At 38.0% G+C, this 27,380-nt stretch overlaps 2 protein-coding genes across 4 annotated transcripts in view; both read left to right on the top strand.

The window, feature by feature from the left end:
* ifngr1l (interferon gamma receptor 1-like) overlaps window positions 1–20,616 on the top strand; it is a 31,103-nt gene extending 10,487 nt beyond the window's left edge. The window contains exons 2-8 of one of the 2 annotated variants that reach the window (XR_013818441.1): window positions 2,694–2,811; window positions 2,907–3,088; window positions 12,238–12,371; window positions 12,464–12,674; window positions 14,946–15,067; window positions 15,630–16,239; window positions 18,511–20,616. Coding sequence is in view for 1 of the 2 variants with exons in the window: in XM_079842870.1 (XP_079698996.1) it covers window positions 2,694–2,811; window positions 2,907–3,088; window positions 12,238–12,371; window positions 12,464–12,674; window positions 14,946–15,067; window positions 15,630–15,974 (1,112 nt within the window). In the remaining variant the exon portion in view is untranslated. Of the gene's footprint in view, window positions 1–2,693; window positions 2,812–2,906; window positions 3,089–12,237; window positions 12,372–12,463; window positions 12,675–14,945; window positions 15,068–15,629 lie in introns of both variants that reach the window. The other variant, XM_079842870.1, reaches the window with a different exon arrangement.
* Window positions 20,617–22,379: 1,763 nt separating this feature from the next.
* The window catches only part of rab23 (RAB23, member RAS oncogene family), a 28,187-nt gene continuing 23,186 nt past the window's right edge, over window positions 22,380–27,380 (top strand). The window contains exon 1 of one of the 2 annotated variants that reach the window (XM_079842871.1): window positions 22,380–23,573. The gene's annotated coding sequence lies outside the window, so the exon portion shown is untranslated. The remainder of the gene's footprint in view (window positions 23,574–27,380) is intronic. The other variant, XM_079842872.1, reaches the window with a different exon arrangement.

The raw sequence follows: 27,380 nt of genomic DNA, 5'->3' as shown, positions 1-27,380 counted from the left end.
TTCCTCAGTTGTATGAGCAAAAGCTGATTTCTGCTTTCACTTCTCTTCAACGAAGCTTTCTCACGCGCGCAAGTCTGATTTTTTTTTTTTTTTATTAGGTTGATTTTCATTGATAATTTGGCTTTTTTTCCCTCAAAATTGCTCTTCAAAAACCCCATTTATGAGCTTTGCTCAACTGTCACATGGTCGAAATATTGTGTAGATGCTGTTAGTTTCTTGCTAATGTCATCTTCATATGGTTTAACAGCTCATGCTACTGTTTATAAAGGAAAAACAGTTTTGTTTTTTCACTGATGAGTAAAAAAATCTCCCGGTTATGGCTGTGTTGACTCCTCTAATGGCTTAAAAGATAGTTTTTTTTCCTCTCACATAAGAGTAATCGTCATAACCAACATTGTCACTCAGTTTAGCTAAAATGATTGAGTCGTAGCATCTAGTCCACCAGGATGTCTCGAGTGTTTTTGACATCTTCATATTAGGCAAGAGCTGCATTTCCTGTGACTAGCAGCCACTTCCTCAGATCAGTATCGCCCCATTAACCTGAAATAGCTCATGCAAAACAACAAAAACAAAAAAAAACCCACTCTTGCAAATACATACAATGCCATGCATGAGTAAGCCTATTTTTCACAAATATACACAAAAAATGCTGGGTTAAAAACAATACAATCTGGCAACCCAGCGCTGGGTCAAAATTGGACAAACCCAGCGGTGGGTTGTTTTTACTCAGCTGGTTGCGTTAAATGTTTGACCCATCCTGCTGGGTTGTTTTATTGAACTCAACTATTGATTCAAATTACTATATTGCTGGCTTAAAATTAACCCGAAAATATTTTGAAAATTAAAATCACACACAAAATTACTTGTAACAACACAGGCAACAAAAGTTGAACATTTATTAATAAGCAGGAACACCCGGGAATGCACAAAAATATAGGACTTGGCGCCTTAGCTCCAGTGAAAGGAACTCTTAATGCTTCACCAAGACATTTTGGACAATTTCATGCTTCCAACTTTGTGGGAACAGTTTGGGAACGGCCTCTTCCTGTCCCAACATGACTGACCAGTGCACAAAGCGTCGCTCCATAAAGACACGGATGAGCGAGTTTGGTGTTTGATGTGTTTGAATTTGGTAGTAACTTGATTGGCCTGCACAGAGTCCTGACCTCAACCTGATAGAACAGCTTTGGGATGAATTAGAGCGGAGACTGAGAGCCAGGCCTTCTCGTCCAAAACATCAGCGCCTGACCTCACTAATGCGCTTCTAGAAGAATCCCCATAAACACACTCCTAAACCTTGAGGAAAGCCTGAAGAGCTGAAGCTGCAAAGGGTGGGCCGACTCCATATTAAACCCTACAGATTAAGAATGTGAGGGCATTAAAGTTCATGTGCATGTAAAGGCAGACGTCCCAAAACTTAAGTCAATATAGTGTTTGTTTGAAAACAAATCTGACAATATTTCGCTTATTTTTTTGTCACGCCAATGAACAGACTAAAAGCACTATGGCTAAAAAGTTGATTCTCCTCTCCGCTTCGATTAGTTTTCTTCGATTTTCTACGCATATTCCTGTCGTAAGCGCAACGCTTCCATCATGTGAGACGACCGACGCTGACTGATTTCATTCCTGTTTGTGGCATTAAATAAAATGATTTACAGCACATTAACGACTTTATAGATGAAATTAAAAGTTTACAGATGAAATGCACCAATTCGGTGACGTTCCCACGCTCTATCAGCTGGGTTGTTGTAGTAAACCCACCGTATTGTTTCAACTGTCAGTGAGATTGACCCAGCCACTAACCCAACGGCTGGGTAACACAAAAACTACCCAACCATGGAAAAAAAATGACCAAGAAACAGATAACTTTTCTTAAAAAAAAATGCTTTTCTTACTTTGTATTTTTGTCTTGTTTCTGGTCCAAACATCTAAAAATTCTCAAAACAAGAAGCATTTACTAGCCACATAAAAATGATTGTCTTGTTTTGGGGGAAATAACTCAAAAAAAGTGAGTTTGCTTAAAATTTGCAAAATAATCTGCCAATGGGGTAAGCAAAATAATCTTAATTCAAACAGAAAACAAGATTATTTTGCTTACCCCATTGGCAGATTATTTTGCTTATTTTAAGCAAACACTCCCTTAATTTTGAGTTATTTTCCCCCAAAACAAGACAAAAACTTTTGCTTGTCTAGTAAATGCTTCTTAATGTAAGATGTTTTAGATATTTGATCTGAAAACAAGACAAAAATACTAAGTAAGAAAAGCATTTTTTGCAGTGTAGGTTCATCAACACGATCTAACAACACAAATGGAAGTATAATGGGAGTTATGTATCCTGATAAAATATAAAAACAGCTTATTCCCGTCTAAACTGGTTTACTGATCTAAGCTGGTTTGCTGGTTTTAGAGGGCATTGAAGGGTTTCGGTTTCCATGTATACTGGATATTTGTCATTGTGACTCAGCAGTTTTATATGATTAAAATATACTTTTGAAAAGAATGTAGTCACAATTTGTATTTGTCTACGAATCTCATTTCAAGCATTTGAAAGAGATCATATGATTCAAACCTCAACCTGATGACGTTTCATGACATTTTAGTTCCCGTTAAGCAATATTGGAAGAAATTGTTGTAATCATGAGTCTTGAGTTTGTAATGGTGTCTAAATTTGAATCTTTTTTTTCTTCTACAGTGCCTTCCCCAACAAACGTCAGTGTTGTCTGTCACAACTTTGTGAACGTGCTGTACTGGAACTACAGTGATGCAGCTGAACCGCTGAGGTTCACTGTACTGGTCAAACCTTATGTGGGGTAAGTGTCCCGTCAAAAACAGCTGATGAAAACAATGTTAGAAAATGTGGCATGTCTTAATCACAATACACTCTTTCTGTCTCCTTTATCTCTAGTGATTCCCAAACCGTTAACACTTCCCAGACGTACCTTAATATCAGCGACTACAGCACAGATGTGTCTGATAATTACGTTGTGTTTGTGACTGCACACGCTGGACAAGAGGAATCAGAAAGGGCCTCCGTTGATTTCACCTACAGCACAGACTTTTATAATGAGAAAATCCATAAATATAAATGTAAGTTCTCTGATTATAACTTGATCATAAATATACACAATATATTATACTTTTTTTACAGTGTAATTGCAGTGTTTGCAAGGCTCTAATGATGATGAAGCCCTATTAATATTTGAAATGTATTCAGCTCAATCTGGTTAGTCTATGGACTCGATTCAAACTTATTAGTCTTTTGATTATTCTTAATTGTGCTACGGTTTTAGTAAACTGTATGCTTAAATATCAGAAAATCTTGACTGAAAATGTAACTGACAGTGATAACGATGCACACGTCACGATTCGATACATTTCACGATACGATACTATTGCAATACTTTAAGCCAAAATAAAGAAGAGGTTTTTGTATTATTATGGTTAAAAGTTAACACAAATGTACTGTTGATTAAAATCCTAAAATATTCATGATTTTGAAGCTGAAAATACAGAATTATGTTTGAACACATGCTTGCATTCTGTCCCTGACTATGTATAAATAATGTAGTAATGTTATGTCCCATCTCTCGCTCTATTAATGCACTTACATGATAAGAAGCAGCCATTTAAAACACTTTAAAATGTGATTTTACAACCCCATATCAGAAAAAGTTGGGACAGTATGAAAACGCAAATAAATAAAAAAGAAGTGATTTCTGAATTTACTTTGACTTGTATTTCATTGCAGACAATATGAACACAAAATATTTCATGTTTTGTCTGGTCAACTTCATGTCATTTGTAAATATGCATCCTTTCCTGTCATTCAGACCTGCAACACATTTCAAAAAAAGTTGGGACAGTAAAGCATTTACCACTTTGTAATTTTGCCATTCCTTTTCACAACACTTAAAAGACGTTTAGGGACTGAAGACACCAAGTGATGAAGTGTTTCAGGTGTAATTTTGTCCCATTCTTCCTGCAAACAAGTCTTAAGGTGGGCAACAGTACGGGGTCTTCCACACATTCTCTATTGGAGACAGGTCGGGACTGAGGCAGGCCAGTCAAGTACCCGAACCCTCTTCCTCCGCAGCCAGGACTTTGTAATGTGTGCAGAATGTGGTTTTGCATTGTCTTGTTGAAATATGCATGGACGTCCCTGGAAAAGATGTCTTCTTGAAGGCAGCATATTATGCTCCAAAATCTCTATGTACTTTTCAGCATTAATGGTGCCTTCACAGAAGTGCAAGTTACCTTTGCCAAGGGCACTGACACAACCCCATACCATGACAGACCCTGGCTTTTGGACTTGTTGCTGGTAACAGTCTGGATGATCCTTTTCTTCTTTGGTCCGGAGCACACGGCTTCCTTTTGGCACAGTACAGTTTTAACTGGCATTTGTGGATGTAACTACGTATTGTGGTACTTGACAAAGGTTTGCCAAAGTAGTCCTGAGCCCATGTGGTGATATCGCTTCTAGATGAATGACGATTCTTGATGCAGTGCCGCCTGAGGGATCGGAGATCACGGTTGTTCAGCTTAGGCTTGAGCCCTTTTCCTTTACGCACTGAAATTCCTCCAGATTCCTTGAATCTTTTAATTATGTTATGCACTGTTGAATGTGAAATATCCAAATCTCTTCCTATCTTTCTTTGAGGAACATTGTTTTTAAACATTTCAATAATTTTCTCACGTATTTGTTGGCAAACTGGCGATCCTCGGCCCATCTTTGCTCCTAAAGGATTAGACCTTTCTTGGATGCTGCTTTTGTACCAAATCATAATTACAATCACCTGTTGACATCACCTGTTTCAAATCACATCATTATTTAACCATTTTACCTCATTACTAGCCATAAATTGCTCCTGTCCCAACTTTTTTTGAAATGTGTTGCAGGTCTGAATGACAGGAAAGGATGCATATTTACAAATTACATGAAGTTGACCAGACAAAACATGAAATATTTTGTGTTCATATTGTCTGCAATGAAATACAAGTCAAAGTAAATTTAGAAATCACTTCTTTATTTTTGTATTTGCGTTTTCCATACTGTCCCAACTTTTTCTGATTTGGGGTTGTAAATGTCTGTGCTTTCACTTTCACACAAAATGACTATTTGGATAAACTATACTTTAAAAAGTTAGTTTATCCAAAAATTTTAATTCAGTCTTCATTTATTCACCCTCATGTCATTCTTGCGCACACGCATGCATCTGAACGGCCGTGTTTACTACAGTATGTGCGTTGATCATCCCTAAGCACTTCCCGTCGGTTGAATCCATTTCGTAGTGTGTTCAACTTCGTCAAGTGGAGGGAAGTTTATTTGGACAAGCCAAGTTTAGTCAAGCCAAGTCACCTTTATTTGTTTAGCGTTTTTTACAATGCATAATTGTATCAAAGCAGCTTTATAATGCAACAAAGCTTGCTTTGGCTCTACAGCAGATCTAGAAGAAAGAGTCATTGTCCAGCTTTAGATCTAAACCAACAGAGTGTGTCCGCTTCCTGAACAATGCTTCTGTACAACTGGCCAGAAATTTGAGACCACAATAGACGCTAATGCATTAAAGGGATAGTTCACCCCAAAATGAAAATTAGCCCATGATTTACTCACCCTCAAGTCATCCGAGGTGTAAATGACATTCTTCTTTCAGACGAATAAAATCGGAGTTATATTAAAAATGTTCTGGCTAATCCAAGCTTTATAATAGCAGTAATAGTTGCTCTGTTTTTGAAGTCCATAAAAAAAAACATCTGTCCATCAAATAACTGCTCCACGCAGCTCCGGGGTGTTAATAAAGGCCTTCTGAAGCGAATCGACGCGTTTGTGTAAGAAAAATATTCAAAATTTAAAAATGTATTTCATTTTTTTTTCTATGGCTCTGCATCAGCCGTCCCCGCGCATCACTTCCAGTGAATACGGTCAAAATACATACCGGCGCAATCATAGATATATACATAGATTCCTCACTAGTACCTGCGCGGATCGGTCGAATGAGGCATCTACTTATATATTGTAAATCTTTGATCAGGCCAGTATTTTGACCTTATTCACCGGAAGTTATGGCGCTGGGAAAACTAGATGACATTCGTCTGATAAGAGGTAAAAAAATAACATAAATACTGTTGGGTTTCTCGCAAAAAACGATCGTTTCGTGTCTTAAAATATCAATGTGTCGCCACGAGCCGCAGAGTTTAATAAGGATTCGTATGTCTGTGTTTTTACTCTCATTGCTCTCATACTCTAAAATATCCCCATTGACATCATTATACGACTATCACACTGCAGCGGTTGAGTTAAAAATCTTCATTTGTGTTCTACTGAAGAAACAAACACACCTACATCTTGGATGCCCTGGGGGTGAGCAGATAAACATAAACATTTCGTTTTTGGGTGAACTATCCCTTTAAGAGTATAATCGCACAAGTACTGGGGAGCTAAACAATTTAGTGCTTTGTAAGGAATTAGCAAGATTTTAAAATGTATACGATGTTTAATAGGGAGCCAGTGCAGTGTTGACAGAACCGGGCTAATATGGTCATAGTTCCTGGTTCTAGTAAGAACTCGAGCTGCTGCGTTTTGGACCAGCTGGAGTTTGTTTATTAAGCGAGCAGGGCAACCACCCAGTAGAGCATTACAATAATCTAACCTTGAGGTCATGAACGCATGAACTAACTGTTCTGCATTTTGCATTTAGAGCATGGGCCGTAATTTAGATATATTTTTAAGATGGTAGAATGCAGTTTTACAGATGCTAGAAACGTGGCTTTCAAATGAGAGATTGGTATCAAAGAGCACGAGGACTTGACAGAGCAGCCATCAAGTGTTAGACAGTATTCTAGTGTGCCGGGGGCCGTGGTTTAGCGAGGTCTGTGACGGGAGAGAGAATTGGGAGACGAGTGCGGCACAAGTGGGTCAAGTGAACACCTAATGAACATAATGAACACCTGTGTCTTGTTCCAGTAATGGGCTCTGGTAGGGCTGTAACGATTTGCCCAAAAATAAAAACCTCGATTAATTGAACATTTGACCTCAATTACAATTAATGAACGATTAATTTGCTTCTTCTTTTTTTTTTTGCCCTCATAACGTTTTTGAGTAAGTTCACTGATAAGGTTTGTACTGTAAATATGTTCTACATATTTATATATAGAACAGGTGGATTTTTTTTTTCTAATGAAAAAGTGCATTTCTTTGTGATTTTAAAATACTTGAAGGAAACGGTTCACTTTCAGCAGTTATTGTCTATGGGGCAGATTTCTGTTTGTTGTACATCAGATACAGATAAATTAACACAGTAGGCCTACACTACATTTATCTGAATGCATTAATGAGAGAGAGATTGTGTGTGTGAATTACTCATACCGTCTCTATTCATTATGAAGCTGTGGTTTGTACTTCAAAGGTATTAAAACGTATGACTATAACGGTTGAGTTTCTAAGCTACTTTAGTGACTTTACTTTAGTCACAGGACAGCGTTGAGACTGCGTTTCTGCCCGCGATCTTCGCGTGATGTGCGAGCTTCTGTCTGAGTGTTCGTTTGTCACCATATATCAGGCATTAGCTCAACATAATACACATCTGATGGTCGAAACTCGCTTTAATGTTCAAACTGGCAGGGCTTAAACCACATACAAATGACAAGCTTTGTGAGGACGCAGGTGAAAGATCTGCCTTCAGGGCGCGCGCGTTGTCAGAGACGCGACACGGCTCGGCTCTGTGTCACAGAAAAAAGCTGACCACTGAACGGAGAAGTTTTCCGTATTGTTGTTTTTGAATAGTGCACAATCGCTTTAAATGTTGAAACTGGCAAGCCTTTAAACGCATGTACTTGACAAACTTTATGAGCACGAAAGTGAAAGCGATCTGGCTTCAGGGCTTGCGCGCTGTGTACAGGGTTTTTCCTACATTGAAAATTTTTTGGCGGCCGCCAAAGCAAATTTTTGCCCCGCCAAAGCCTTATTTGATCAGTTATTGTGATTTATGAGTGATGTAGATCTACTGCGCTTGTGATCGGCGCATGTTAACTGATGACAGAGAAAACGAGCGGAGAGCCCTATCCCGCGCGCACGCTCTCGGTCTTCAAAATAAGCACCGTTTTAGCATTCTAATATTTCACATATCACGTTAATCAAAAGGTCGGAAGACCGAATCCATGTTGCACGTGGTGGATTCGGACATTTTTTTCCTTGAACTACCGCTGGATGTGAATTGCGCTCAAAAAACGCTATCTCTTCACCGACCAGCTGACATAAACCATACTTTCAATAAACGGGAAACAAATCCTATCCAGTTATGAAGTGTTTTCTGTGTGTTGACAAATCTTTCGCGATGTTCTAACAGACGGGATTCACACACAACGCGTCTGCTAGTGTCCGATTCGCGACCTAATGACTCCTTTGAATCGAATCATTTTAACGACTGGTTAGAACAACTGAACTGTCCAACACTGAACTCACGAATCAGTTTAATCATTTACTCAGAACATCTGAAATGAGAACACAAGTGTGCTCACCCAATTTAGCAAGAGTGGATAGTAAGAATTAGTTTGAATTATCCACAGTCTTTCAGCTTATTTCTGTTGACAATGTGTAGTAAATAAATAGCCTAAAATCATTCAGTTTAGACTGGAGTGAGGTGAAACCAGAACAAAGTTGTTATTAGCTAGCTGATAATTTTATGAAATTGTATATGGCAGAAAATTAGGCTATTTGTTATTTTTTTTAATACTATTTTTTAATATTGATATGGTTATATACCAAAACAATTATTTGTAAATAGTGTAAAAATGAGGAACAAAAGAAACAAAAATCAAGGTATCGAAATAAGATAAGCAAAAATTACAAACTGTTTCTTTGAATTTATTTTAAATGTATTGTCAGTATTGCGCTTGCAGATCACGTGGGTAGGGTACTTTTTACTGTGTATGTGTGGATGACCATGTCGGTCAGCCACCACCGAAGACCATTTTTGACCCAGGAAAAACCCTGTGTGTATGCGTGTGTGTGTGTGTGCGCGCGCGTCAGCGGTAGGCTATATGAAGAACGGCAATTAACTGACCTGTATAAACTGTGTAAAACATGCAGTTACTATAGTGATTCTGGGCATCTATAAACACAGATAACTGCTCCTGCATCTCTGTGTGTGCCTGCAAACTGCACTTGATGTGACTGACGGGGCGGAGTCAAGTGAAAACCGGAATAACCGACATGGGAAAAATACGTCGGTTAGAGGTTCTGAATGTTGGTTTCGGTTATTTTTCGGTTAATCGTACAGCCCTAGGCTCTGGAGAGCGTGTGGACTGTGAGAAAGAAAGTATTGAGTTATTGTGAAGTGCCAGTGGGGTGTTTGATGTATTGTTGTATCAAGAATCTGAAGAAATAAAACTTACCCAAGTCTCTTTTAAAGGACAACTCTGGTGAAAAATGAACCTAGGGGTAATTAACACATGGTTACCGAGTAGATCGTTCTCTGGGATGCGTTTTCATGAAAATCGAATGTACAGAGTTTTATCTCGCGGATACAGACAGGAGCCATCTTGGAAAACCGTCTCGACGAATCGAGCCACGAACGCTGTGCTAAGTGAGCTGGTCGATAGGAATTAAGTTCAGCTTAGCACAGCGTTCATTGCTTGTTTCGTCGAGACTGTTTTCCAAGATGGCTCCTGTCTGTATACGCGTAATGTACTTTCTTTATAAAGTATCTTCTTATTAAACTGTTTGTACACTTACAAAGTTCTCAATGCTTCAGTTTGCATGTAGGGACCCTCATTATGCTACCGTGTTAGTGTGAGGCTATTTTAAGCCTTGTTAGTGGTATAAACTAGCGATTTAATTTTACTTATTCTATGCCCCATATACTAGCGTTATAAGCTAGTTTTTAGAGATAAAACTCTTTACATTCGATTTTCATGAAAACGCATCCCAGAGAACGATCTACTCGGTAACCATGTGTTAATTACCCCTAGGTTCATTTTTCACCGGAGTTGTCCTTTAAGCCGACCTGGTCTTCCTTCCTTCCTTCCTTCCTTCCTTCCTTCCTTCCTTCCTTCCCGGGTTTCGGCACCAGTGTAACAAGGTTCAAGTTAGGGAAGTAAGGAAGAAATAGGGTCACAATAACTCAATACTTTCTTTATCACAGTCCACACGCTCTCAAGAGCTCTTCCGTTTTCTCTCTTGCTTCCCGAGCCTCCAGTATGTCTCTTTCTTTCGCATGTCCTCTTTCACGTGGCTTTATGCGGTCTCTCCACATCAATTACTGGAACAGGACACAGGTGTTCATTATTTTCACTTGACCTAATTTATGCTGCGCTTGTCTCCCAACTGTCTCTCCTGTCACAGTTTTTGTTTTTTCAGAATTAAGTTGTAGGAAATTACTAGTTATCCGATTTTTTTTTTTATATCCGCAATGCATTCCGTTAATCGTGTGAATTGGTAAGTTTCGTCAGGGCGCAAAGAGATATAGAGTTGAGTATCGTCAGCATAACAGTGAAAACTAACGCCATCCGTCCTAATAATATCTCCCAAGGATAGCATGTACAGGGTGAAAAGCAACGGTCCTAGCACTGAGCCCTGCGGTACTCCATACTGAACTTCGGTGCGACATCTCTTCATTTACTGCTACAAACTGATAACGGTCAGATAAGTATTATTTAAACCATGCCAATGCAATTTCACTAATGCCTACATAATTTTTGAGTCTATTTAAAAGAATGTTGTGGTCGATAGAATCAAATGCAGCGCTAAGACCGAGTAACACTAATAGAGAGATACAGCCACGATCAGATGATAAGAGTAAATCGTACCTCTAATGAGAGCAGTCTCAGTACTATGATACTGGAAATCCTCCCAGATGCCATTTCCTTCTAAAAAAGAGCTGTAGTTGTGTAGTTGTGAAAGTGGTTGTGAAGACACTGCCTTTTCTAGTATCTTTGACAGATTCGAGGGTCTGATTTTCTTGAATCGAGTTGCGTTTTTTAAATAAGAGGTTAATATTGCCAGTTTAAAAGTCTTCAGTACCTATCCTAATGAAAATGAATTAATGGTATTTAGACCCTCGACCCCTTGATTTTGAACGAGGCAGAGAGTAAACTCAATATTAAAGGGTTAGTTCACCCAAAAATGAAAATTCTGTCATTAATTACTCACCCTCATGTCGTTCGACACCCGTAAGACCTCCGTTTATCTTCGGAACACAAATGAAGATATTTTTGTTGAAAGCTGATGCTGAGAAAGGCTTCAGACAGGCCTCCATTGGCATTCAGTACATTTACACTCCCAAGACCCATAAAAGGCACTTAAAACGTCATTACAATGTCCATCTCACCACAGTGACTCTACAATAATTTTACGATGCAACGACAATAGTTCTTGCGCGCAAAAAAAAATCAAAATAACGCCTTTATCCAACTTGTTCTTGTCTTCCGTGTGTGCCTCCACGACGCATGCGCGAGAATATGACGCAGATCCGGCGTTCGGACACATGACCCAGAAGCGATTTGTTTACAAGCAGAGGAAGATGCGCGTGTCTAAGCTGTTGAATTCTACATTGATCGTGCTTTAGGTCTCGGCTTGGTGCTCAAATGGGACTAAAGTGTGCATTCCATGGATTCCCGAACGCCGGCGCTACGTCATATTCTCGCGCATGTGTCGTGGACGTTTCCACGTTTTCTCGGTCATTCTTTCCCACCGGCTGTAAGCTGAAGACCACATGTCCCAAGATTCTGCGCTCAAACGTGCCGTCATCAAACTACGCCTTTGTTTTGAACAGGCGACCTCTAGCGGACGGAAAAGTTACATAGTGCACCTTTTAAGTAGTAATATCATTTTCGTTTGTGTAATTATTTTTATATTTTCTTCAACAGATTCCAAGTGATCAAGGGCTTAGGGTGTTCAGTTTAAACACATTGCAAGGGTTCCACCAGTAGTGGGCGCTCGTGCAACTTAAGCAATGACTTATAGACGGAAGTGCGTTCAAAAATTGGACTTAAACGCAGCCTTCATATCATTCACATCACCGCTACATATTGCCACATTTTGATATTGCAATATATTGTTACACCCCTAGTGTTGATGTCATTAATATTTAATAATCCTGAAAAAACTTGTATAATTTTTCTGCCTTGCAAGCACTGCTGTTTCCTTCAGGAAATGTCAATCTATGCCATTCCACTTCTAGTACGGTTTTTCCTTGTTATTTTGATTGTTTTAAGCAATAATTGGCTTGTGCCTTTTCCAGGCTCTTTGGACTTTCCAGCTGTAAATACGTCCATCCACAAAGATGAGATTGAAGTGTCCTTTCAGCACCCTTACAGATTTTATGGTCAGGATATTCTGAATGAGGAATTCAAGTACACAGTCGCATATGATCAGGTGAGAAATGCAGTCTTTAAAGAGGTCTTATTGCAAAGACTCCTCCATGTTGATTCTTTCTTTTCTAAAATCACTCTATTCTCCATCTACAGGAGACGTTTTCAGACTCAGATGTTTTCAGATGTTTTGAGGATGAGTATGAGGACGAGGATGAGGACAAGAACCAGTTGTGCACTGCTAGAATCCATCTCAACCGAAGCCTGGTCGGACAGTGTGTTGAGTTGAGGTTTGAAGGGAAGATCTCTGGTATTCCTACACACACCTCCAGAAACATCTGCGTCCCTCAGCTGACGCCTGAGACTGGTAAAATGCTTATTTTTTACTTTCTTCATTTTTCCTAGCGCAGCTTTCGTATTGTGCTATTAAGCGCAGATAGTGTGTGAGAACTCGTATTTAATTCTCAGATATAAGTAATCAGAATCCTAAAGATGGGTAAGATTGAGATTTCCTGTTTGCATGATTAGCCCATGTAACTCGTCATTGTAACTCGATTTCTGCACACTAATGAATGCTTTCATCATAACTATCAGTGCAAACACAATGTAAATAAGAGATTTGTTGATTATAAGGGGAGTTTTGGCTTAGGGGTGAAAATTTTCCCCTAAGAAATGGGACACCACTACTATACCATTACACGTCATCATACCCCATTTCATTTATTATAATGTCCTGTGACATTTAACAGTATGAACAGCAATGAAGTGCGTAGGCTATATCTAACAGAAATCAGGCGCAAGCACGTTTAACAACAGAGTTTTGCGCTGTATTTGGACTTAATAAAATGGCGCTCGTTTTACAAGACTAGTGAAGCCGCTTTTCCATCGGGCCAAACTGTTCTCTTTGTTTATTAACCGGTCCATTCTGATCCGAGCCGGCCGGTACGGATATGGTTTCGTTATCCACTGTGGTGCTGCGATAATGTTCATACGTTATACGTCAAGTCAGTTGTTGCCTTGGTAATGCAAGAGTTTACAGACGATATGTGATGTAACGACTGCGTTATGAAGGATGACCACATGTATATATAATTTAAACTATTATTAATGTGTTCAAATCACCCAAATAGTGCGTTTAGCAAGCTATGGAGAAACTGGCAGCCAGGCAAGTGATCGATCCCGAGTGGCAACATAGGGCGTTTTCACACCTGAAAGTCCTCACCAAGGTCCGAACCGAAGTTCATGTTTTGACACATTTTATACATTCGGTTAGTTTTGGTTTGGTTTCACATTGTAATTATGTGAGCGCACTAAAGAACTGAACATGACACACTTGCGTCCTGTCGTCTTCATCTATGTGGGCGGCATCTGGACATTGATTGGTTTGTAAACGGACGTGCGTCTGACGTCAGCGTCTTTGACAAGAATGAATGAACGGACGCATATCGCTGCCACTAGTGAACAGTGCGCATTGCTGGACTATTTTCTTTTCGTTACATTTAAAAGTGGACATTTCAAGCTTTATATACACATATTTCTCATGTTTGTGAGACGAGTAATTCCTGAGTTTGGGTTTATTTGAGACGCACTCCAGTTCATGTGCAAAGCATGTGATCGCTCCCGCAATTATTGTCTGCTATAGATTATTTGCTTCTTATTTATTACATCCAGGCAATTATCTGGTTAAATGTTGATTAAAATTAGGATACAATTTATCCAAAAAGAAATTCACATTAAAGAAAGGCTTTCTAAGCAAAATCATACAAAATTTCTTTCAAAATCATTTCTGACCTTCTGTCTTCTGACAGATTTTTTTCACTTTTCATAATCAATGTAGCCTAGATGAAATTTAAAAATAACATTATAATGTTTAAACATAAACAGGAACTTCCTGTAAATGGTCTGAAAGTACGAACCATACAGAAAATGCTTTCACACTAGAAATGAACCAAACCTTTGTTCAGTTTGATCCGGACCGAGAAAACCTCTTTTTGTCTGACCAAATTTCGTCTGTTTGGTCTGGACCGTGGTACGGGGGAAGTTTCACATCTGTAATTTTGATTCGGACCAAACAGAAAAGTCCGAAAATCTGGACCAAACAAGGTAGGTGTGAAAGCGCCAATACACACATTCTATGCAGCACAGTAGTCGGTGGACTCCTCATACCCCTTCGTTTGAAGTGTGGTCCTGAAAAATCTTCATTTGAAGGGCTATCTGGCCCTTCCCCTTACCTCTACCACTCCAGCCAAAAGAGAATCGAGACACCCCTAACCCTTCACATGAACGCGCAAAACAAAGGGGTAGGGGAAAGGGAAGGGCTAAGGGGTAGAAATGGGTTTGGGTTTCTAACACATCAACTTTGAGGACAAAATGTTCACTTGCTGCCTAATATATCCCACCCACTAACTGGAGATCATCAGTGTTATTCACTTCAGTACTGAAAAAAGACTATTTAAGCCGTTATCTGTCCAGGCAGTGGCAGGTTGAAGGAGTGCTTGAAACTTATTTGAAAACGTATTCTTTTTAGCAGTTCTATCTGAGGCTGATAGTGGTCTTCACATTTACCTTCTAATAAAGTCGGTATTTTGTGAGTACTAGAGCAGATGTCTTCATTGAAATGTTCTTTGTTTTTTTGTAGACCACACCAGATTAATCGTGGCTTTGACTGGAGGAGGGATTGTGATGATCTTCATTATCATGGGCGTTGTGTGGGTCCTCTGCAAGAAGTGGTCCAAAATGCCCAAAGTTCCTGAAGTTCTGGTTGGTGTCTTTGAGTCCTATTTATATTTTTCTGCTTCTTTTTTAAACTGTTCAACCTGATCAACCGTAGGCTTCATTGATCTGAGCCTCACTGATTTGAGGATAAAGTTCACCTGTGTGTGTGTGTGTGTGTGTGTGTATCCACACATGCACAGGTCATAAGCCTTTGATTTTTGCAAGCGCACATGAACATATGTGAACATGAGCATGATGAACACGCTCCTGAACATTAATCGTTTCTCAGATTTTCGACTCTCCCATTCATTTGGCTGGTCATTTTTGACCAATATAAGGTCAGATCAACAAGGCCTACAATCAATCAGTTCCAAAGATGAATACAAAACCTGTCCTAATTTAAAGAAAACAAGTTGACTTATATTTGATTGATTTATAAGCTATTTTTTTTAGGCTGTTAACTTTTGACCGTGAACATTTAATGTGAACTGTTCCTTTAAGGATTTTATGCAGCAGTGTTTTGTATTTGTGTCTAGTGACTTCCTGCTAATTTTACTAGTACTATCAGCAGTGCCAAGACTAACCGTTTGCTCCTGTCCATCTGCAGCGGAGCATTGTGACCGGCCAGTCTTCTACAGTCCTCCTTTCCCAAACCGATTCACCCATCGTTTCTCCAACAGCATCTGAAGGACACAAACCCCTACTGAACGAATCCAGCTCTGGTTTTCCCCCCGTTCTTCCAGATGAGAAAGAATGTGAAACAACCACTGACCTTGTTAACACAGAAGTGGATGAATCTGAGTGTCCTAAAGTGGATGAGTATGATGAAGAGTACGATGATGACTTCGGCCTCCAGCCGTCTGACTATAACTGTCCCAAATTCATACAAGAGTTGGCTCCAGAGGACTTTGCTGAGGGATATGGCCCACGGCCACCAATAATTCAGGCCTGAGCATGTGTAAGAACGACACTGGGAAATATTTCCATGTCTTGTGTTCACACAGAGTAATTTGATGAAATCATTATATGGTCCTTTAGCAATTTCACACACAGCGATCCAGCAGGCTTGGGTTGTGTTCACTGTAAGGAGATGCTTCAGCGCTCCCATTGAAGCCATCAAAGCTGTCTGCTTCTGGCAGTGTAGATCTTCTGATTAAAAAATAAGTGTGATGCATAAATGCATATTAATAGATGCATAAATCTATTAATAAATCTCAGTCCTGAGCAAAACTACTAAATCCAGGATTTTTACTCTTTAATTGCCAAGTTCATAAATGATTGATTTGGGGGGGGGGCTACACACAAAATGACTTCTTTTCAATATAAAAAGTGATCGTGGACTGGATATTTTGTGAAAGATTAGCAACAACATTGGCTTTGATGCATTGTTAGTTTCTGTGCAGCGTCAGATTTTAATCATTGAAATGCTGTCTTACTCAATTCTAGTCAGAATATGAGTCTGATCTGCTCCGTTGGGCTGCGATTATGGGGCGTGTTTTAACCGAACCAGGAAAAACCTCAATTGAATAGACCTACAACCAATCAGAGCAACCGAGCGACGCATTACGTTATTTGTCATATGTCAACAGTTGCCAATTCCGCAGTTTTCCCACGGGTTGTTTTTCCATGTCAGCGGGTTGAAGCGACCCCAATTATGTGATATTTAGACCCAGGAATCCAGGCAACCCTACCAAAAAAAACACATATTTTACCCCCCAAACGCCATTCGACCAAAAGGCTCGCATCCAGGCTACTGTTATACGCATAAAGCCAGAAACTAAGCTCGTTTTTGCACATGCCTATCTAAAGGGTTAATGGTGCCACCTGGTGATCAACAATACAAATGACAAATTTTACCACTTCCCAACAGGGAAAACCATCAACAATCAGAATTAGGCAGTGTTGGGGAAAGTTACTTTGAAAAGTAATGCGTTACAATATTCCGTTACTCCCTTAAAAAGTAACTAATTGAGTTACTTAGTTACTTTTTAAGAAAAGTAATTGCGTTACATTACTTTTGCGTTACTTTTGCTAACTTTTTTTGTTTGTTTTTTTTTAAAAACAAAGAATCTAGTCATTTTTGCTCATGGTTTAACTGAATCAAAAATCAGCAAAAAGACATTGGTCAATAAAGGAAGATTAAATGCATACAACTATTTGTTTTATTTAATATTTCATTATTGGAGCTTTGCATTGTATTCTGATTTTGCATTTGACTGATTTTATTCATTTTGAGGAGGACTGAATCTTTATTGTGCAAGTGAGATGAACAAATGCTCACATTTAGTCTAGAACAACAATAACCTTCATGTTCACACACACACACACACACGCCTCTGCACTTACTCTCGATTTTTCCCAACATTGGGTCAAGAGAGCTGTCAGTCAAATAAATATGAAAAAGTAACTTGCGTTACTTTTTTTGAAAAAGTAACTCAGATATTTTGTTGTAAATTTGAAAAGTAATGCGTTACTTTACTAGTTACTTGAAAAAGTAATCTGATTACGTAACTCAAATTACTTGTAATGCGTTACCCCCAATACTGGAATTAGGGATGCACCGAATCCAGATTTTTGGGGTTCGGACGAAGTACCGAATCCACTGGTTAAGATTCTGCCGAATCCGAATACCGAATCCAACTCCCATCCTCAGTCCATTATCACAGTAAACATATTAATGAAGTAAACAATGTCCACAGCAGTGTATTGTTCATTTTATTTAATTTTAATTAAGAATAGGCAACATTATTCCAGGATGACTGTCCTTCCTTTGCCGTAGCTGAAGTTGCTGCATTGGCTGCTGTCTGTAGATTCCCTCATGCACAACTCATATTCTTTCAGATGTTTCATACGCAAATGTTTTAACAGCGGCTATTGTTTAGGGTCCTTGCCACCACGAGACAAATCGGCATTGAAGATTGAACATATAGCTTGACTTGAATCGCCTTCTTTTGACTGAGAGTACTGCCAAACAACACGTTTACTGATCACGAGTTCCATTTTCACTTTCTCACAGCCTGCATCCGAACGGTCCACCTAGTAAACACCTTCCCATAATCCACGGCGGCGGCATTAGTTCGACCAGCGGAGCGCGTGTAGTGCAAACCTAGGGTTCTAAGGTTCGCCAAAAATCAAACCATGTCAAAAAGTTCAATATTCGGCCGAATCCTGGATTCGTGCATCCCTAATCAGAATGCATGATTATATGGAGTCATGGCTTTGCAATCAAAAAATGCCGTAATAATGGAAGTCCTTGGGGCAAAAACAGCCATGAACAATTAAAGTAAATTAAAATCTGATGCTGGATAAAAACTAACAATGCATCAAAGCCAATGTTGTTACTAATCTTCCACATGTCCAAGACTGATAAAAGGTAACAAAATATCCAGTCCATAATCACTTTTTATATTGAAAAGAAGTCATTTTGTGTGTTTTTTTCCCCCAAATCAGAATTCATTCCCCCATTTATGAACTTGGCAATTAAAGAGTAAAAATCCTGGATTTTAAAAAACATTTAGTAGTTGATAAACAGCAATAGCCATTTTTTGTTGTTGAAAAAAGCAGTTTTAAAGCAGTTTAATTTAGTGGATGTTTTCATCCCGAACATAACGAAAGGCTAGTGAATTTGCCCACATAGTGTATCGTTGAGTTTGCGAAAACACATTTCCCCAAAATATGTGTCGAAATAAGATTTGGCACCAAAAATCATTCCATTTGCTGAAACACAGAGAAAGTTGTGGCCAAATTAAGACTCAACAGCACCCCATAGTGGACGAAAACATCCCCAGCATAACATAAGGGTTAAAGCTGCACTATGTAACTTTTCCGTCCGCTAGAGGTCGCCTGTTCAAAACAAAGGCGTAGTTTGAATCTTGGGACATGTGGTCTTCAGCTCACAGCCGGTGGGAAAGAGTCGGGACAGGACTCGGGCAGAAATCATGTTGATGTGATTATTAACGTTACTGTAGTGAAGCAGAAGCAGGAGCGAGTGTTGTGGAGCTGAGGAACCGCTGGAGCGATTGTTCATAAGATGAACGCAACACACGCCTCGCGAGCAGCGGGACTTTTATTATGCCACAGTCGCCACTTCCGCTCCTCCGCTCATGAGTGTGAGGTAACGCACCTCTGCTGATCATATTACACACATCTGAGTGTGTTGATGATGGGATGGCGTTACTCTGTGCGTTCTCTCAGACGCTGCTATGACACTTGTTCAAACTGTAGTAAGAGGAAAGCGTTTCTGCAGAATAAAACGCAGATGTGATGTCATCGACAGGCCACGCCCTCACACGTCCCGGTTTCTCAGTTAAAATAGCAATTTTCACGATTTACAAATAGTTGGAAACAATTGGGATATTGTAAGTACTCAACTGAACAAAATATATCACACTGGCCTAGTGGTTTTTGGATATTTTACTGAAAATATTTTACATAGTGCACCTTTAACTGCATAATTCTTTTTATGGGTGAAAATACCTGTGAAAAATGAATACAGAAAATTCCTTAATATTAACAAGGTCAACTTTTTTACGGACATTTCTTATGTTGAGTGTGGAGTTTATGTTGCATCAGAGTATGATGTGAATCCGTTGATTTCAAAGGGGATTGCAAATATGACGCTCCATCAATCAAACAAAAGTTGCTGAAGCGCTGAAACTCGTTAACCAATGCGAAGTTGCTTCCAATTTGCTGTATTCCCACTCGACAACATCAAAACTCATCTGTCTGTCTGTTAGTCGTGAAACGCATGTATAGATCAAAGCATACTTTTACATCCAAGGCATTTGAACTTCTGGATCCAGTCCTGCTGTAGAGAAAAGGCTTTTCCAGAACTATAACTTTTGCCAAGCTGAATATCTTGCTTGTATGCACATTTTCATGCAGATATTAAATATGTTACATATATAAAGTCCATATTCATGTGTCTTAACAATAACAGGCTACATTTAATATCTGCCAAAAGCTTCTCAGTGATTGTAAATACATTCTGTAGGCTGTATAAGCAGAACGTACAGCATCTGAACGGCAACATTTCATGATGTAGTTGTAATGTCACTTTTTGGTAGTTAGAAAAAGTGGCAAAATGCAATTGTTTTAAGTGGAAAATACATTTTGTTTTTAACTTTATGCACTTTTTATTAAAACCCTACTATGCCCCAATACATTCTTCTCATTGTAAAAGCTTTATATCCTTTGAAAAACAAGGCAAATGTTGCACTTAATCAAGATTTAAGAATGTAGGAGTCTCTACTGTACAGACATGAGGGCTATAACAAGGCTCCCTCAATAACCAAGTGAAATTGACAATCCCAGGCGTTACTAACCGTATAAAGTATTCTCATTTACATGTTTGCATTTGCCTTTTACTGACGTCACATATGCGATGAATGCACACAGCTGATCAGGATGGGTATTTCAAGGGAACTGCACTCATGGCCTTGCTGTTGCCAGTGCCATACTTAACTAGTTGAGTTTGATGATTTTGAGTGTGTGTCAAGTTCAAGTTGTTATTTTTTTACGTTTTAACTTGATGTCTGTATATAATGCGTGTTTGATGTTCATTAAGTTGCATTTTAATAAACCATGTGACTGGCTTCTTCTTTACTGTCGCTGTTGATTGACTCTCTGGCACTTTATGCATACCGTTTGAAGGAGATCTGGGCCTTTTTCATTTTATATGCATTTAATATATCATATATAATATACCCTATATCAAATAAAATAGCAATATGTGATTTTAGATTGCTCTGTACTGAAATCATATGTGACTTCCTAAATACAATTTTATCATTTTGCTAAAATTGGGTTTTATGTTTTTTTTATTTTTTGGGGGTATATGGAAACTTTTATTTAACCCTCTGGGGTTCTTTATTTATGGGTCACACTCAGGACCTTCGGGTCAAAAATGACCCGGAGGGCGGGATTAAGATAAAAAAAGATTTGAGTAAAATCGATGAAATATATTTTTGTTTAATAATATTTTTTCTTTTCTGGTGTTTTGAGATAATTTTATGGTTTATAATTAATATTTATGCAATACTTATGACCCATTTTTCCCATTGAATATAATAAAAAATGTATATATATATATCATTTTTTATTAAAGCTGTATTTCATTTTAGAGTCAAGTCTTGGCCTCATGAAAGCAATTTTTTAAATGAGATCGGTGCCATCCGGTGGACACATTGAGCATTTTTATCACGCAATAGCAAATCTTTACCACTATAGTGGATCTTGCGTTTTATAAAAAAAAATTAAAAACCGTAGCTTCATCGTAATGGTCCGAAACTTGGTGACTTTATTGGTACTTGGTATATGAACATCCAAAACAAATGGGGACAGGATTTGAAAAGTGTAAGTGGTCGTAAAAAAAATAGTCACATTCAGGACCTTCTGGTCAAAAGCCTTTATTGCTAGCATGTTTTAACACTCTGCTAAAATGATTTTGCATGTTCCTAGCATGATTTAACATGTTTTAACACGTTAGCATGAATTAACATGTTTTGGCATTATTTAGCATGTTGCTAGCATTTTTTAGCACACTACTAGGTGCTAGGCTTTGTTAGTGATGTATACATAGTGGATGAAGCTTAAATACTCTATAAGAGTTAAGCCCAATTTATACTTCTGCGTCGAGTATGCCATAGCTATGTCGTAGTCTACGTGTGCTACACACACCCTACAAATTAGCTACGCTGTACACTATGAGACACTTGTTCACACGGCAGTGAGATCGATATTAGGTGGTAAATCAAGAACACCAGATTTATACAATAAGACTAACTGTGTTGAGCTGGAGAACAATGATATAAGGACTGCTGCAGTTTCAGGACATCAGTTCTAGGACCCTAGTTTTAAGAGATAGGAGACCTGATTCAAACTTTCCCCCCCTTATTTTTAACAAAACAGACACTGCCATTTTAATCTTAATTACTTAAATTAGTTTAAATATTTCTACAGGGTTACCAATGGGTACAGTGGGACACAATGGGACAATACATCAATTAAACTTTATCAATTAAACAACTTATCATTGCTAGGGTTCTAGAACTGCGGTCCTGACATGTTTTAACACGTTAGCATGAATTAACATGTTTGCTAGCATGATTTACCTTGTTAGTATGAATTAACATGTTGCTAGCATGATTTACCTTGTTAGTATGAATTAACATGTTGCTAGCATGATTTACCTTGTTAGTATGAATTAACATGTTGCTATCATGATTTACCTTGTTAGTATGAATTAACATGTTGCTAGCATGATTTACCTTGTTAGTATGAATTAACATGTTGCTATCATGATTTACCTTGTTAGTATGAATGAACATGTTGCTAGCATGATTTACCTTGTTAGTATGAATTAACATGTTGCTACCATGATTTACCTTGTTAGAATGAATTAACATGTTGCTAGCATGATTTACCTTGTAAGTATGAATGAACATGTTGCTAGCATGATTTACCTTGTTAGTATGAATTAACATGTTGCTACCATGATTTACCTTGTTAGAATGAATTAACATGTTGCTAGCATGATTTACCTTGTAAGTATGAATGTTGCTAGCATGATTTTCCTTGTTAGAATGAATTAACATGTTGCTAGCATGATTTACCTTGTAAGTATGACTAACCATGTTGCTAACATTATTTACCTTGTTAGTATGAATTAACATGTTGCTAGCATGATTTAGTATGTTGCTATCTTATTTTAACATTGTGTTAACATTATTTAACATTTTGCTAGCATGTTATTAGCATTATTTCACAAGTTGTTAACATGTTACCATTAATTGACATGTTATTAGCATGATTTAGCATTTTGATAACATGTTTTAATATGAATTAACATGTTGGTAGCATTTTCTAAAATGTTTTAAGCATGTTGCTAGCATGTTTTAACACATTGTTGACACGATTGACTTATTAAACAACTTATCATTGCTAGGGGTCCTGAAAATGCGCGTAACATTCTTGGAAACATTTGTGATAAAGTAAGTACACAAGTCAACAAAATATACAACACCGTTCTAGTGGTTTTTGGATATTTTAATCCAAAGAAAATCTTACATATCGTGCCTTTAAATAAATGAATAAATAAAGTCAGGCTTTTATTTTGAAAAGGGTCTTTTTGGTGGGCGACAGGCAGATATCGCAGAGTGGTCTCCCGCTTCACGGCACTGCTGCTGCGGTCAACAGATGAGACGCACGCGAAGACAGAGTCGCGGATGACCGCAAACCACGGCAAGACGCTCCGCTATATCGATATCTGTTGACATTTGCTTCCTCAGAGCCCGTTTGACTTCGGATCATCCCGACTGAAGCGGGAGAGAGAGCAGGGAAGCAGGAGGAGGAGGAGGCCACTCCTTTGATAAACTGTGCGGACTTATAAAGCTCTCTCCATATATTTACATTCAGCAGAGGTGTGTGTGTGTGTGTGTGTGTGTTCGTAAATCACTAGAGCTGTGTGTTTGGATGCTCCGGGACAGCTCGTGTTTATTCTCGTGTCGGATCTTCAAAGACGAAACAATGTAACCTGGTAACACGAATGCAGGTGAGACGCCGCCGTCTCTTTCTCTCTGACAAAATGTTCCAGGGAATTATTTTGAGTATCATCCACATATTCAGTACGATAACAGTTTAATGCCTTTACTATCCCTGTACCATCCCTACTAACGCATCATATGTTCTAATAACATTTTCCTAACGTTCCCATTGAGTTATGAAAACGTTTTTTCCTGAAAGTTCTCGAAACGTTCAATCTGTTCATTATGAAGGTTCTCTGAAATTTTTTTTTTTTTAAAGAACATTTGGTCCAAACGAAAATTATTTCAGTAAAAAAATAATACAAATATCGTGCAAATCGTATTTGAGAACATTAGTCAAAACCAAATAACATTGCGTTTTTAACGTTACTTAAAGAACGGCACTTAAATGTGGTGCAGTTATTGCTAACTTTTCCATTAAGTTATGCAAACTTTTTTTGCTTACAGTTCTCTGAACGTTCTGAAACATTTGATCAACTAAAACATTTCAGGGAAAAAAGTTTCTGAATGACATAAATGTCGTGCTAATTTTTTGAGAACATTATTAAAGACCAAATAACATTGAATGAACAGTCTGTTAAAGAATGTGGTTTAGTTACTTAAAGGGCTACTTCAGTGATTTAGCATTAATCTTTGTATCAGTAGAAACCTGGTAGTGTATTCAAATGATCGTACTTTCCCCCCTAAGATAAGATATTTATACATCACTTAGGTTATACAGATTAAAGTCATTACAAATTGACGTTGTTTTACTTGCTTTCTTATTTACAGAGGATGAAATAGTGTTTAGATATATGTTAAATTCTTTCAAAAAGACAACAAATTGGTTTGTTGTTGGTGATTTGTGGATATATAATATTTACAAAGGAAATGCATAAAATTTATAACAAAGTAAGCATTGCTTTTAATAGAGTCACAACCATAGTGACTGAAAATAAAGTTATGGATATGCCTTGCTGGATATTATCATTAATAAAAGCCTCAATATTTTTCCAAAGTTGTTTAGTATAATAACACGACCAAAATAAATGATAAACAGTTTTTGTGTGGACTTGACAAAATGAACATCTAGTATCAATATTAGTTTTAAATTTCTTCATGAAATGTTTAACTGGGTAAAATGTATTTATTATTTTACTTTATTAGTGAGAGTATTTTTGTTGCAAGGACCAAATCATTTTCTAATTTAAATGTATAAATAAATTATTCCAATCAGAGATTGCAGGAGATACAGAGATGATATTTTCAAGAAATAGGGATCTAACTTTATAATTTACATCCCTTTTTCCAGAAAAACATATTTTATCTATAGGAGTTTCTATTGGTTGAGGAACAGTAATAATCGTAAGAGGAGAGCGATTGCTATTTTTTTTAAGAGCATACTAATTCCTGATGGTATCGCTCCCATAACTATGGCAAATTTATGGCAAGTTATATTCTTAAAGAAATTCAGTATAGGACATTATTAAACCTTAATTATTAAACTTTTGGCCAACTAAAATATATATATATACATAAAAAACGTTTTGCGAACTGTGCATAAATAATCTAACGTTTTGAGAAAATTATTAAAGAACAAATAACATTGAATGAACGTTCTATTAACGTTACTTAAAGATTGCTAACGTTCCCATTAAGTTCTCTGGACGTTCGTAACTTTGTTTTTATTTTTTTTATTTTTAGTTAAGCGAACATCACAGGGAACATTTCATTTGTTAATTCTACAAACATCATGAGGTCGTTACTTCTGAAGGCTCTGAAACATTTAGGGTGCGTTCACACTTGTCATGTTTGGTTGGATTAAAACGAACCCTGGTGCGATTGCTGGGTTAGTGCGGTTCATTTGAACATATGTGAACGCTGCCATCCCAACCCTGGTGCGCACCAAACAAGCGGACGAGACGCTAAAAAGACGGTTTTCAGTCCGCTTCCAAGCCAACTGATGCAGATTCTCCGTCGCGAAATATACGTCATAATAGCCAATCAATCAGGGTGTGACTGTATCCCTATGCCTTTGGTTCGGTAACTTTAGGCTCGCTGTTAAAAATGCCAATGTGAACGCTAAGCGGACCAGGACTATATGTTTTGTTTTTTGGTCCGGACCAAACGAACTGAACTACAAGTGTGAACGCACCTTTAAAAACATTTGATCAGCTAAAACATTTCAGAAAAAAAAAAACGTTTCAGAATGACGTATAAATATTGTGCTAGCATTTTGAGAACATTAGTAAAGACCAAATTGATTGAATAGTCTATTTACGTTACTTAAAGCTTAAAAACAATACTGTTTAGAATGTGTATGGGTACAGCTAAAACATTTAAGGGGAAAAAAAACATTTCGCGGAGGACGTATAAATATCATGCTAACAATTCGAGAACATCATTATTAAACACCAAATAACATTGAACAAACGTTCTAATAACGTTACTTTAAGAATGTGGTTCGGTTATTTAAAGAACTTCTTAGCTGAGAACGTTGAAAACACTTTATCTTACAGTGTCCTACACTTTACAAGTGCTTACTATAGTAATATCATGCATAATTACAAACCTATGTACAGTTAGTACAATGTTGTTCATTAATATTACTGCTTAACCCTTAAATGTAAACATTTCCCCAAACATTCTTATATATTCGGGTCTTTAGCGACCCGGATCTATATCTAACACGGATGGATCTATACCTGTCGCGATAATATATAAAACTCCTGATATTAGAGTAACAATTACAGAAGAATACAATAAAGCATATTTCGTTACCGTTTGGAGCTTGTAAGGGTTCAGTTTGAGCAGATGTTTTACACCATCATCACTGTCCTCGTTAGAGCTCACTTATCAGTACATTCAGCATCTGGATCATATTCGCCATCTCACGCATATTCTCAAAACTCGTTTTCAACATCTTCAAAATACATATTTTGATCACTGACAGCTTTCTTCACCAGATCCATCATCAGTGACAGTAATATTTGATTGTGTTCAGTTCTTGCTCTGCATTAAATCGCTGAGCCATTTCAAGTTTTGCAGATTATAATTATTGTTGTTTCGTTTTCAGTCTGAGGTAACTATGAGTGAAAAGTCACTTCATCATTGTGTATCAGACATCGCCACCTTGTGGAATAAAGCCGAATTGCACTTATTTCGTCATTAGAGATTCATTTATTATTGTGCAGAAAAAAAAGAAAGTACACTCTAATGGTGCGTTCACACCGGAGGCGAATGACGCGTTTCACGCGAGTGATTTACATGTTAAGTCAATGCAAAGACACTAATAGACATTCTGCGGTGCGATTCACTCGAATGAGGCGGCGTGAATTGAGGGCTTGACGCGTCATTCAGGCGAATGGCCCGAGTTGAAAAATCTGAACTTTGGCGGATATTCTCGCGGCGTTAACCAATCAGGAGCTTGCTCGAGTAGTTGACCCACTGAAGCTCACAACTCCGAAAACCCAGATAAAATGTTCAAATAGGCACTCTTTATATAAATAAACCACATATTTGAGCTTTAAACAACTACATATCGCCTGAAAAGGCTTAAAACTATGTTTTGTTACACATTAACAGTAGATTTTAACAAAAAAGACGTGTAAACACAGTCCATGTCAGCCATTTCTCAATGAGCCGCTGGCAGAAGCCCCGCCCATGATGCGAATTCGTGTCTGTTGTGAAGCGAATGTCACGCGCAAATGAAGCGAGTAAACTCAAAATGTTCAAGCATCCAACTTCGCGCAAATTATTCGCATCATTCGCGTCCGGTGTGAACGCACCTCGGGTCGTTAGCCCTATACAAATTTGACAAAAAAAACTAGTGGAAA

The sequence above is a fragment of the Gobio gobio genome, assembly GCF_949357685.1.
Source record: "Gobio gobio genome assembly, chromosome: 18".
Classification (NCBI taxonomy): domain Eukaryota; kingdom Metazoa; phylum Chordata; class Actinopteri; order Cypriniformes; family Gobionidae; genus Gobio; species Gobio gobio.
The sequence above is the reverse complement of the archived record's forward strand: the minus strand, read 5'-3'. Positions and strand labels throughout refer to the sequence as shown.